The sequence below is a fragment of the Clinocottus analis genome, unplaced genomic scaffold (assembly GCF_023055335.1).
Source record: "Clinocottus analis isolate CAN_PGR_092001 unplaced genomic scaffold, fCliAna1.0.p SCAF_34, whole genome shotgun sequence".
In the NCBI taxonomy this organism is placed as follows: domain Eukaryota; kingdom Metazoa; phylum Chordata; class Actinopteri; order Perciformes; family Cottidae; genus Clinocottus; species Clinocottus analis.
Window position 1 is genome coordinate 277,184 of NW_027176087.1, and position 12,493 is coordinate 289,676.

Below are 12,493 nucleotides of genomic sequence, written 5' to 3' on the forward strand. Positions count from 1 at the left end.
AAGATCATATGTGTGGCACAATTCAAATGATTATTGCTCCCTTGCCATCGACTACCATACATATTTATTCTGATATTGGGGAAGGGGCGTGACTGAGCCTCTCTATGACCTGCAGGGAACACTCCATGTCTTTAAAGGGACCGGGGTTCAGTTTAGTGAATATGATCAAAATGTACACAAGTTGTCCCCTCGGAACTGTGTGTGAATATATATATATATATATATATATATATATATATATATATATATATATATATATATATATATATATATATATATATATATATATATATATATATATCTCAGGATAAATCAGGATATTTATTGAAAGGGACCTCCAAAACTAATTAACTAACCCCTTCATATGTTTCACTGTTACATTTTCAATACTCGACACATTTAAACTTGAGTCATTTATCATCATTCATTGTTCCCATCTTCCTCCTGGCAGGACAGCAAATGAGCATATTTTCCAAAATGTCAAACTATCCCTTGTACCTGATACGGTGTTTTTTATTTGACTTTGCAGCGCTGCAAAGAAACAAGTTACATTCTGAATCTCCTCATCTGTCCCGAAGGTGTTTCTGGAGCATTTATTTATGTATTCATAAGATTCCTGGTGCTGTTGTGTCGACTCCGAACCCTTCAAGTCCATTTTTTTTACAAACAAAAACATTAACACACACGTACAGCGGAGCAAACTCAACCACCACACAATAAGCCTAAAAACACAACATAATCACCCAGCATTCAAAGCAAAAGCACCGTAAACAATCTCAACTTAAACTAATGACAGTCATTGCTTCCATTCGGAGCTTCTGTATATATTCATATGTTTGTGAAGGGAAAGAAAGACATGTTCACATGTTGCACAGCGTGAAGGAGCCTACACACTGTACACACTCTTCATGTCCTCACCAGCGGCACACGTCCTGCAGTGTGTCTGCAGTGTGTCTGCAGTGTGTCTGCAGTGTGTCTGCAGTGTATTTAATGTATTTTCGGTGTATTTTCGGTGTGTCTTCAGTGTATTTTCGGTGTATTTTCAGTGTGTCTTTAATGTAGTTTCGGTGTATCTTTAGTGTAAAAGAAGAGGAATAAAGTGAACAAAATGTAAGGAATTTCTTCATGTTTAACATTTAAAAGGTCAAAACAAAGAGTTTAATAGATCATCAGGGAACAGGATGCGTATCGTGAGAACCAGCTTACAACAAGAAGGAACAGGTCCAGACAATGAGCGTCCATGTGGGCCGCGGGTCATGTGACCGCTGCAAACACCTCACGTGTGTCTTTGCTCTTAGTAGTCATCAACTACTCTTCAGTAGGTTATGCACTCAGTACTGAAGGTGTTTGCTAACCCTGTCTATGCTCCAGTGGTATGTCATAAAACAAGAATATAAATAATACTAATGCTGTCTTGTGTTTGAACCTATGTGAGCTCAATAGACCTGCTGTGCACAACATGAGCTTGAGCCATGTGGGTCCAGCACAAGCCTCCAGCGCTCCTGGTTAGGGTGATGGACCTGTACCACGATCCTGAGTCATGTCACAAGTAAGAGGACTTTCCAAAGACTTCTCTGGGAAATCAGTTGGAAAAGTGCATTGATTTGCAATAATAACAACTTGCCGAACACAACAGTAGACATTTAAAAGATGGTTCCCTCTTTAAAACCGACCTGAACCTGGGACCTGCACCGCTGAGTGCAGACCTGACTCAACCCGATTGGTTCTGCCAACTTCAAGACCCGGACCCAGGATCAGAACCGAGACTACCTCTCCAGACCAATGCAAGGTGTTACCGCCCTCTGTCATTGTTGGCCAACTCTGGAACATCTGCATTTGGGATCCAGAATGTTGCCCAATGTGAACAGGACGGAACATGCGTCACTCCAGGAGTTCACTATCTGTTCCATGTTGCGGTCGTACCAGGAAGCGGCGTGTAGCTCTCTTGGCTTCGCTCCATCTTATAGAATGTGTCGTGGCCATCAACAGGAGGGATCCACCATGCCCACACTGACACAGTCAACAGGAAGTAGATCAGGGCTCTGGGCTGTTTGCTGCAACTTCAATGTGCTTTCTTATCTGTGCCTCGACCATGAGAACACGTGGCTCTCCACCAGGGTTCACGCTGCAGATCTCAATACTTGATATTATCTTCATCAGCGTCCAGGTGAAAGGGTGAAGCCGGACTGTGCTATGTGTAGCATTGAACAGTGATTATGTTGATGTGGGACTGTGTACCTCTGCTAGCCACTGAGCTCCGTCTTAGAGTAACTGTGAGCGTGGAAGTGTTTAGTTGTTGAAGCTACAGCTTTTCGTTAGCATGCTGTGTCACATTCAAATACATACTTGTTGTTACTGGTGGCTTAAAGAAATAGAGCAGTGCCCTTTTGGCATATGCTAAATGCTACACATAGCTCCTGTGGGACTTGAGGAACTTGCCTCCGTCCTCATCGTTCTTACATTTTGATGCAAAGCAGCTGCCCTGCCACTACAGTAATACTACAGACGGGTGTTTGAGGCTCCAGGACATCCCAGAGAGTTCACTGGAATGTCTCCTGAAGCGTCCTGACAGAGGATTCATCTCAATCCAACGGGACCAATCAGAGGAGACATGGGGGAAGAAGGTAGAAGGCAAAAAAAATGAGTTTCTTTCTCTCAGTCTTTCTCTTGGGGAATCTCGTTTCATCTCCTGTCGTCTTCTCTCTTCTTCACACATCTCTCGCCCTCTTCCCCTGTGTTCCTCGTCAGTAGCGTGTAGAGTACCAGTCATTGTCAGTCATCTGAACCAGCTCGTTGACCACGTCCAGCAGGTTGTAGTTGTATTTCTTCAGCAACCGCTGGTTTAGCGGCCGGTCCCCGAAACCCATCTCCACCAGCACGGCCATCATGGTGTCCTGGGTGGATGCGTCCACTGGAGGCTGCATGGAACCACAAACACATGAACTGACCCAGGTAAGCATTGGCCTGGCGTCTGGACTCTCCACATGTTGAAGCAGTGTGCATGGGGCTGTCAATGTGTGTTGTGATAGTATGGGGACTCTCCAAACCACTATGGGTGTTAAATTAATTCACTTCAATAGCTCTTTTCAAGATTTGTGGCAGACTGTGGCTCAGATTGCAAACAAAGTAGTGCTATGATGGATCTGACAGAGACTGTGATAAATGCAGATCCTACGGTTCTGATTGGATGGGAAAAAATACTTTATTTTACTTGAAATTTAGATTTAAGAAATCGCAATATCACCCTGTTAATACTGAATCATGTATTATGTTACGTATTGTACCGCCAGAATCGAGATGGTAGTTTTCACACACCAACAATATCAAAGGTTTAAAACAAAGAGATGCACTTACCACTTACATATTCAGTGAGTATCTTGTGTAGTGCCAACTACTGGCTGTAAGACCGACCTGTATTCTATTTGATCTGAGTTCAGCAGCTCTTCCTCTTTTATTGGCTTCAGGAAAGTACATAGTCGCGAATGAGCTAATGACGCCAATTAAGCACAAAGTCCAGCGAGTAAAGTGCAACGCTTTGGTTGTGAACGCAGCAGTGTAGACCTAAACTAACTATGCCATAATTCACAAAAGTAGGAATCGTATCGGCTCAGCGTTAGTACTAGAAGCTATCAAATACTGTAGGACCCCCTAGTTTTAGTACTTTAAGAGCACCGTGTGCTAACAACATGAGGGATGACATGAGATATGAAGCGCATGCTGACCTGAGTGGGGCCTTGTCCAGTGAACAGAGCTTTGTAGGCAGACGCAGCTACTGACAGCGCTCCTTTCACCAGGCCGCTGGTGAGGCCCGGGTGCCTGAGGAGCGACAGTAGAGGTTACCTTCTAAACGTGACGCCATGTGAAGGCTGGGCTGCAGCTGCCACTCAGCACTTCTACACAAGTCATGGGGAGGCTAATTGGTGGGCGTTAATAACGTTAATAACGTTAATAACTAACAAGCTTGCTAGCTTAACGCTGACAAACAGTTAGCGGCTTTTTGGCTAAGACAAAACTTTTCTAATAATTATTGTATTTCACCTGTCTATCTGTCGTCAGTGTGTGTCTGTTGTCAGCGGTGTGTCAGTTGTCCAATGTGTGTCTGTTGTCTCCTTTCTGTCTGTTGTCAGTGGTGTGTCCGTTGTCAACGTTGTGTCTGTTATCTGATGTGTGTCTGTCTGTGTCTGTCTGGCGTCAGTGTGTGTCTGTTGTTAGCTTTGTCTGTTATCACATGTGTGTATGTTGTCAGTGTCTGTCTGTTGACAGCTGTGTGTATGTTGTCAGTTGTGTGTATGTCGTTACCTTTGTGTCAGTTGTCAGTGTCTGTCTGTTGTCAACTTTGTCTGGTTTGAATCTGCAAACTGTCTTTTCTGTCAGTTGTCCAATGTGTGTCTGTTGTCTCCTTTCTGTCTGTTGTCAGTGGTGTGTCCGTTGTCAACTTTGTGTCTGTTATCTGATGTGTGTCTGTCTGGCGTCAGTGTGTGTCTGTTGTTAGCTTTGTCTGTTATCACATGTGTGTATGTTGTCAGTGTCTGTCTGTTGACAGCTGTGTGTATGTTGTCAGTTGTGTGTATGTCGTTACCTTTGTGTCAGTTGTCAGTGTCTGTCTGTTGTCAACTTTGTCTGGTTTGAATCTGCAAACTGTCTTTTCACTTTGATTTTCTTGTTGTGTATGTTGTCAAGTGTGCCTGCTGTGTGTCTGTTGTCAGCTGTGTGTCTGTTGTCGGTTATATGTCTGTTGTCAGATGTGTGCCGGTTGTGTGTCGGTTGTCAAGTCTGCCTGCTGTGTGCCTGTTGTCTGCTGTGTGTCTGTTGTCTGCTGTCAGTTGTGTGTCGGCTGTCACATAAGCCTGCTGTGTGTCTGTTGTCAGCTGTGTGTCTGTTGTCTGCTGTGTGTCTGTTGTATGTGGTGTGTCTGTTGTATGTGGTGTCTGGTGTCAGTTGTGTCTCTTGTGTCTGCTGTGTGTCAGTTATCTGCTGTGTGTCTACTGTATGTCTGCTGTGTGTCTGCTGTCAGTTGTGTGTCTGTCGTCAGCTGTGTGTCTGTCATCCGCTGTGTGTCTGTTGTCAGCTGTGTGTCAGTTGTGTGTCTGTCATCCGCTGTGTGTCTGTTGTCAGTTGTGTGTCTGATGTCGGTGTGTGTCAGTGTGTCTTGACTAGGTGGACCATCTTCTACCTGCATGTCTTTGTTGTTGTTCATGTATGTTTCATACATGTTCTTGGATGTGTTTAGTGTCCAATAATGCAGCATAATCTTGTCTTTAGTCCATATTCTATTTTAACTAGTTATCCCTCATTTTATTTGCTTTGTGTGTTGAATGTGTTGTGTTTCTTGTTAGTACTTAAGTCTCCTGAATGATGATACTCTGTATTTTACATTTGTACTTTATTCATTGTTTGTGCACACATTGTAAGGCAGCAATAACCTTGTATATTTAATCTTATTTCTGTTTTTAGGTTTGTTTTGTAACCTCTCGGGACTACAGATGAAAAATAGCCTCTTGGTTAACTCTTGAGCATTTACAGTTGTATTTAATGTGCTTTATTTATCCCTTATCAAATATAAAGAAGTAAACAAAATGCTAGTGGGTGGAAAAACAAACCAGAAAGAAACTGGTGCTTTTGTGACCGGCTAGCGCTAGCATGTTCTGGCTAGCTAGCGCGTTAGTGGCTCACCAGCTCATAGTTCACCATTTAACCACCATTATGATTCAGTAAGCTAGGAACGTTGATGCAGCTAGCAGTGCATTATGATTCAGTAAGCTAGGAACGTTGATGCAGCTAGCAGTGCATTATGATTCAGTAAGCTAGGAACATTGATGCAGCTAGCAGTGCATTATGATTTAGTAAGCTAGGAACATTGATGCAGCTAGCAGTGCATTATGATTTAGTAAGCTAGGAACATTGATGCAGCTAGCAGTGCATTATGATTCAGTAAGCTAGGAACGTTGATGCAGCCAGCAGTGCATTATGATTCAGTAAGCTAGGAACGTTGCTGCAGCTAGCAGTGCATTATGATTTAGTAAGCTAGGAACGTTGATGCAGCTAGCAGTGCATTATGATTTAGAAAGCTAGGAACATTGATGCAGCTAGCAGTGCATTATGATTTAGTAAGCTAGGAACATTGATGCAGCTAGCAGTGCATTATGATTCAGTAAGCTAGGAACGTTGATGCAGCTAGCAGTGCATTATGATTTAGTAAGCTAGGAACGTTGATGCAGCTAGCAGTGCATTATGATTTAGAAAGCTAGGAACATTGATGCAGCTAGCAGTGCATTATGATTTAGTAAGCTAGGAACATTGATGCAGCTAGCAGTGCATTATGATTTAGTAAGCTAGGAACATTGATGCAGCTAGCAGTGCATTATGATTTAGTAAGCTAGGAACATTGATGCAGCTAGCAGTGCATTATGATTCAGTAAGCTAGGAACGTTGATGCAGCCAGCAGTGCATTATGATTCAGTAAGCTAGGAACGTTGCTGCAGCTAGCAGTGCATTATGATTTAGTAAGCTAGGAACACTGATGCAGCTAGCAGTGCACTATGATTCAGTAAGCTAGGAACGTTGATGCAGCCAGCAGTGCATTATGATTTAGTAAGCTAGGAACGTTGATGCAGCTAGCAGTGCATTATGATTTAGTAAGCTAGGAACATTGATGCAGCTAGCAGTGCATTATGATTTAGTAAGCTAGGAACATTGATGCAGCTAGCAGTGCATTATGATTTAGTAAGCTAGGAACATTGATGCAGCCAGCAGTGCATTATGATTTAGTAAGCTGGGAACGTTGATGCAGCTAGCAGTGCATTATGATTCAGTAAGCTAGGAACATTGATGCAGCTAGCAGTGCATTATGATTTAGTAAGCTAGGAACATTGATGCAGCTAGCAGTGCATTATGATTTAGTAAGCTAGGAACATTGATGCAGCCAGCAGTGCATTATGATTTAGTAAGCTAGGAACATTGATGCAGCTAGCAGTGCATTATGATTTAGTAAGCTGGGAACGTTGATGCAGCTAGCAGTGCATTATGATTTAGTAAGCTAGGAACATTGATGCAGCTAGCAGTGCATTATGATTCAGTAAGCTTGGAACGTTGATGCAGCTAGCAGTGCATTATGATTCAGTAAGCTAGGAACACTGATGCAGCTAGCAGTGCATTATGATTCAGTAAGCTAGGAACGCTAATGCAGCGAGCAGTGCATTATGATTTAGTAAGCTAGGATCATTGATGCAGCGAGCAGTGCATTATGATTTCTTTAGTCAAACTGCTGAGTTGTAATGTGTGCGAGGGTATGAGTGTGAGACCTGGGGTCCTCAGAGTTGTCCTCCTCTGTGTCTTCAGTAACTTCAGCATCATCTGTCTGAGTTTGTTCAGGACCAGAGACTGTGGTACAACAACAAAAAACACATGGTCCCTCAACATCTATGAAAAATGTCTGTGTGATAATAAACAAGAAGATGCTTAAAGCTACTGTGCCGTGTAAAGCCTCACAGAGTTCAAAGCATTGCTCAAGCCTTTTGGAGTTGTTTTACATTTGAAAATCTAAACTAAGTTACAAACCAAAGTTTGCGTTTTTTGTACATACATTTTTTTCGATAAGTGTTTTACATTGCAATTATGCAGGCACATCAAAATAAACATGACATTTGTGTCCTGATGTCATCATCTTTGTGAGTTGTGTCTCCCTGTACTAAGCTCGGGGTGCGTTGTGGTGTTGTTAGTTTGGCGGATACCTTTCTAATGCCCTTTGGATAAATGGAGAAAAATGTAAAGTGAACAGATTCATTTAGTTTCAGGAAGATTTTGATCTCAAAATTGTGTCCCCTTCAGGTGATTTGAAGCTGTGTCGAGCTCTGTCAGCACTGTTGTTAGCACTGTACACACCGTTAGCTTCCAGCCGCAGGCCATGTGCAGACAATCGCTGCTGTAAACTTCAACTTTATTATGTTTGTCGTATTTGTTTCATACAAACATGAAATTTGGTCTCTGCATTTAACCCATCTTTAGGAGCAGTGTGCTGCTAAGGAGCGCCCGGGAAGTGTCTCACTCAAGCACACTTTGACAAGCAAACTATGAGCAGACCAGGGATCGAACCGTGAACCTCGCAGGACGATCACTCAACCCATGAGCCACAGCCGCCCCAATGCTATGCTTTAGCTGCTATGGTAGTGGTCCAATCACACGTCACATATGAAGCAAAACTTAAAGGAAAAGTATAGTGCCGTGCTTACCATCCTCGGTTTGGTACAGTTCACAGCCCTCTGCTTCTTCCCCAGAAGTGTTAGGCTCCACCTCTGTTTCACCGCTCCCTGGACTGCACAACATCAAGAGCAAAACATTCATACAAGTATCTACAACAGCAAAGCTGCAATGCATATTAGTTATATTAACACACCAAGCTTGTAATATGAAACAAAGACATTCATCAGCAACTCTACAGAGCCTTCTAGTGTTTTCCATCTCATTGTTTAGGTTCACGGAGTGAAACTGTCCTGTCTTGATTTGGTCTCACAGGTCTCATTAAGCTTCTGTTTCCAGTGAAGTAGCTCTGATGAACTCACTGAACTCACAAAACACAACACGCAGCCTGGAGACCCACACCTTCTTTCTCACAACTTCGTTGAGACCAAACCAGAGCGAAGAGTGGAGTGAATATTGCTCCTCCATTCATTAGGTAGACACGACTAACACGACTCCAAATAAATGCTAACGAGGCTTTGTGTCTGCTGGATGTGTAAACCGGTGACTGTTGATATTTGAAGTTCCTCATATCTCTTGTGAAAACTTTCCTCATGTGGACGAACTGTTGTGGTGATGGAAGTTGGTTTACTAAAGGCCTAAGTTCACAAAAGCAGTGAAACGTAAGAGTACAATGGCAGACACGTGTAGATAAATGTCTAATGCCGCATGTTGTATTATTGTGTTGGAGTGGAAGTGTTGCGTCACTACTCTTATCTACATGAGAGGGACTGAGATGGACTGATGATGACTTCATACCACAGACCAAGCTTCAGTTACTGAGTACTCTCTACCAGCGCATGGTGGAGTGTTGTGTAGCGCAGAGTAAAACTGAACAGCTGAGCTGACGTCTCTCTTACTGAAAATGAAAGTGTTTTTTTAGTGTGCGGTGGGTTAGTAGGACTGTCTTGTCCATACTGAAAGCCGGTGTCTTTTTGCAGCGTATGTGGGGAGGTCCTTAGGGATTTCCTGAGTGTTCATTGGTTAGTGTCACACAAAATGTACACGCACACCTGAATTGACAAATCACGGTGAAAGGCGGAGCTGGACACATCATAATCCACGCCGACGCGGACCTCAGAGGGTTAAAAGGGAGAATAATGTGGTATATTGACCACCATAAGGTTATATGATTGTAATGCTTTTTGGACACCCGGTAAACACGACGGAGGTACTCATGTCCAGATGAAGTGTCCCCGCCTCATCCATTCACAGCCCTGTTGAGGCCTGCGCTTGTGAACGAGTGCTGCTGGGTTTGTGCCCCGGCCTTCAGACTGACCTGAGAGTGAGGATGACTTGAGGCGGTGCCACCACTTCAGGTGTCAAAGGCTCGTCGTCCAGCGTCTGAGAGGTACAAAGCATGTCGTTGGCGCTGCTGGCGCCCGACATGGCCGTCCCTGGAGCCGCCGCACCGAGCTCCCCTTCGAGGGTGGAGCTGCCCGGTTGGTCTGGACATGGGGTTTCTGTGTCTGTGGGGGTCTTGGCAGGGACGTCCCCAGGCTGGGACAAAGCTGAGCTGCAATGGGGAATGAAAGGGAAGGTGACATCACGCGTCCTCCAGTGGCCACATACATCTTAAATTGAGTGCAATGCGTTCAGGGCGTGCTGCTGCTGCTGGCAGCGCTCTTGAGAACCGCTCATACAAATACTTCACAATAGACACTCAGCTGTTTGGGAGCAAAGCACCTTCCATGACGTATAGTAGTTGAGCCACATGCCCGATTCACAGGTACTAGCGGTCAGAAACACGGGCAAATTCAAATCTAGTTTGGGAAAAAAACAGCAGGGACAGACTTTGGCCAGCGGCTTTATGGTCATTTTAATCATGTGTTCTACATTCGGACCGGACAGCCTGTGGCTCTGAACCAAATGAAGATCTTCTCATGCTGGTGGCTCTTCATACGTGGCCCCAGCTCCCTGAGCACACGTATGCATGTTCCAGACGCACCTGTACATGGACTCCCCCAGCGGCCGACTGGTGTCAAAGCAGTCAGGGAGGATGATGATGTAATCCTCCGAGGAGGTGGAGGAGGAGCGACTCCTCGTCCCTTCTCTCTTCTCCCCTCCCTTCTTCCTCTTCTTCTCCTCCTTCTCTACACGGGGGTTCTCCATGTGGGGTTCCTCACCTTCACCTGCTGAGACAAACCAAACTGCTGAGTTTCACAGCCACACGCTAACGCTAGGAGCGCACACGTCTAGACCCGGTTTAGAGCTGATAAACCTCAGTAAGTGTGGCGTATGGTGGAGTGTAAATCGCTTCCTAAGCTACGCTAAGCTATTCAACACCAAAGACGGCAAATGTAACCTAAACTAACGGTGACTTCCAGATCCAAGCGCTCTGAATGAGTGGTCCAGTCTAGTATTTAGTGGCCAGGAGCAAGCAACCTTCCCCCAGCGAGAACAGACAGCCAACACAATGTAAATGTCATCGACAATAAATAGAATAATTGTAGGGCAGTCCATATTTGGCGTTAAGCTTTTTATAAACAACGTTTTCATGGCTAGAAAACCTAGAAAGTGGACGTGGTCATCGTGATGCCACCCATAGGTTTATCACTGTGGTTGACTGAAAGTCTCAACATGAGCCCCGTGCTCTTTGGACACGCCCTCAAGACGCCGGCGTCTGCACACCAGGTGTCCAGTCAGGACCTGCAGGTGTGACCTGGTGTCACAGGGCCTCAGCTCACCCGGCAGGTGTTCTGCTGTACCTGGGCTGCTGTGCTCCCGCGGTGGGGACCTGGGCGGAGCAATGAGCGGGGTCGGGACCGAGCTGGGTCCGGGTCCCAGCGTGGAGGCCACATACGGTGGAGCCAGCAGCGAGGCTTTCAGTGGCGGCGGGAGGGAAGCCATCAGCGCCGCCGAGGGTCTCGGGGGGCTTTTAGAGGAAGCGGGGCTGCTGTTGGGGCTCTCTTCGGATTTCACTGCTTTACTTTTCACACAGGAGGAGGAGGAGAAGGAGGAAGAGCCGCCCTGAGCAGCTGGACGCACCACTGGGGGCAAACAGGAAGTCCACTGTTAAATACTGTACAGTCACAGTCTGATGCTGGAGCTGAGCACAATAACCAAATATAGACACACAGCAACACTCCGTGTGTCTCAACATTGATTTGTAGCGCGACAAAAACACTCATCTGGAAATGCTGTGTGTCTTGGGCTTTTATTGTGAAAGGTAAGAATGATAGGAGAATCTGATCTGTGCCAACAAACCAGTGATGTTCATGCATCTTGTCTTGACTTAAACCTTTATGTCCAGTCTACTGCTTAACTTAGACCTTTATGTCCAGTCTACTGCTTAACTTAGACCTTTATGTCCAGTCTACTGCTTAACTTAGACCTTTATGTCCAGTCTACTGCTTAACTTAGACCTTTATGTCCAGTCTACTGCTTAACTTAGACCTTTATGTCCAGTCTACTGTTTAACTTAGACCTTTATGTCCAGTCTACTGCTTAACTTAGACCTTTATGTCCAGTCTACTGCTTAACTTAGACCTTTATGTCCAGTCTACTGCTTAACTTAGACCTTTATGTCCAGTCTACTGCTTAACTTAGACCTTTATGTCCAGTCTACTGCTTAACTTAGACCTTTATGTCCAGTCTACTGCCTAACTTAAATCCCGCTTCACAAAGACAGGATGTCAGAAATGGAAGCAGAGTTTTCGTGCTTTTTTTTGGTAATCTCAGAATATTCTGTCTTGATTTGAGACCAGAATACCGGCAGAGTTGAAGCAGATTTTTACGTTTCGTTTTTGGGGTAACGTGTGTCCAGGGGCTCAGACGCACAGATGATGTATCCAATCATTTTTCAAAATAAAACATTTTCCCAACTTTTTTTTCTTTTTCTTTTAAAAAACAAAACCAAAAGAAAGGGTTGTTTATGCCAGAGGTGACTTTGTTGTTTTGACTTCACCAGTCAAGCTAGTGAACCAAAGGACTCCTTCTCAGTGAGAGCAGACATGACACATGGCTGCAGTGAACATGTCCTTTCTGTTCATGCTGCCCTACCAGAGGATATGCTCACACAACCGCAACGCAAAACAGACAAACTATGCTTTCAAGTTCAGGATCTCGCCCCAAAGTGGGTGTATGTGTTTTGTCACAAAAAAAAACAACAAAATAATTATGACTTTTTTTTGTGTGCGGAAATGGGCTTCCATATGGAGGAGTATCGAGGAAACAAAAGCAAAAGTGGCAATGTTTACGTTCCAAAATGATCCACGTTTGGAAGCAAATTGGAAAAATTCTTACAACTCTGGATAAA

The 12,493-nt window shown here is 44.5% G+C and overlaps 1 protein-coding gene across 10 annotated transcripts in view; it reads right to left on the reverse strand.

Moving 5' to 3' along the window:
* Positions 1 to 251: 251 nt before the first annotated feature.
* nbr1b (NBR1 autophagy cargo receptor b) overlaps positions 252 to 12,493 on the reverse strand; it is a 29,110-nt gene continuing 16,868 nt past the window's right edge. For 4 of the 10 annotated variants that reach the window (XM_068596108.1, XM_068596106.1, XM_068596105.1 and 1 more), the window contains 7 exons: positions 10,944 to 11,225; positions 10,184 to 10,370; positions 9,515 to 9,751; positions 8,229 to 8,311; positions 7,302 to 7,380; positions 3,723 to 3,816; positions 253 to 2,918 (listed from right to left, as the gene is read on the reverse strand). In XM_068596108.1, coding sequence (XP_068452209.1) covers positions 2,745 to 2,918; positions 3,723 to 3,816; positions 7,302 to 7,380; positions 8,229 to 8,311; positions 9,515 to 9,751; positions 10,184 to 10,370; positions 10,944 to 11,225 — 1,136 coding nt within the window. In that variant the 3' untranslated portion in view covers positions 253 to 2,744. Of the gene's footprint in view, positions 2,919 to 3,722; positions 3,817 to 7,301; positions 7,381 to 8,228; positions 8,312 to 9,514; positions 9,752 to 10,183; positions 10,371 to 10,943; positions 11,226 to 12,493 lie in introns of all 10 variants that reach the window. The other 6 variants (XM_068596113.1, XM_068596112.1, XM_068596107.1 and 3 more) reach the window with 4 other exon arrangements.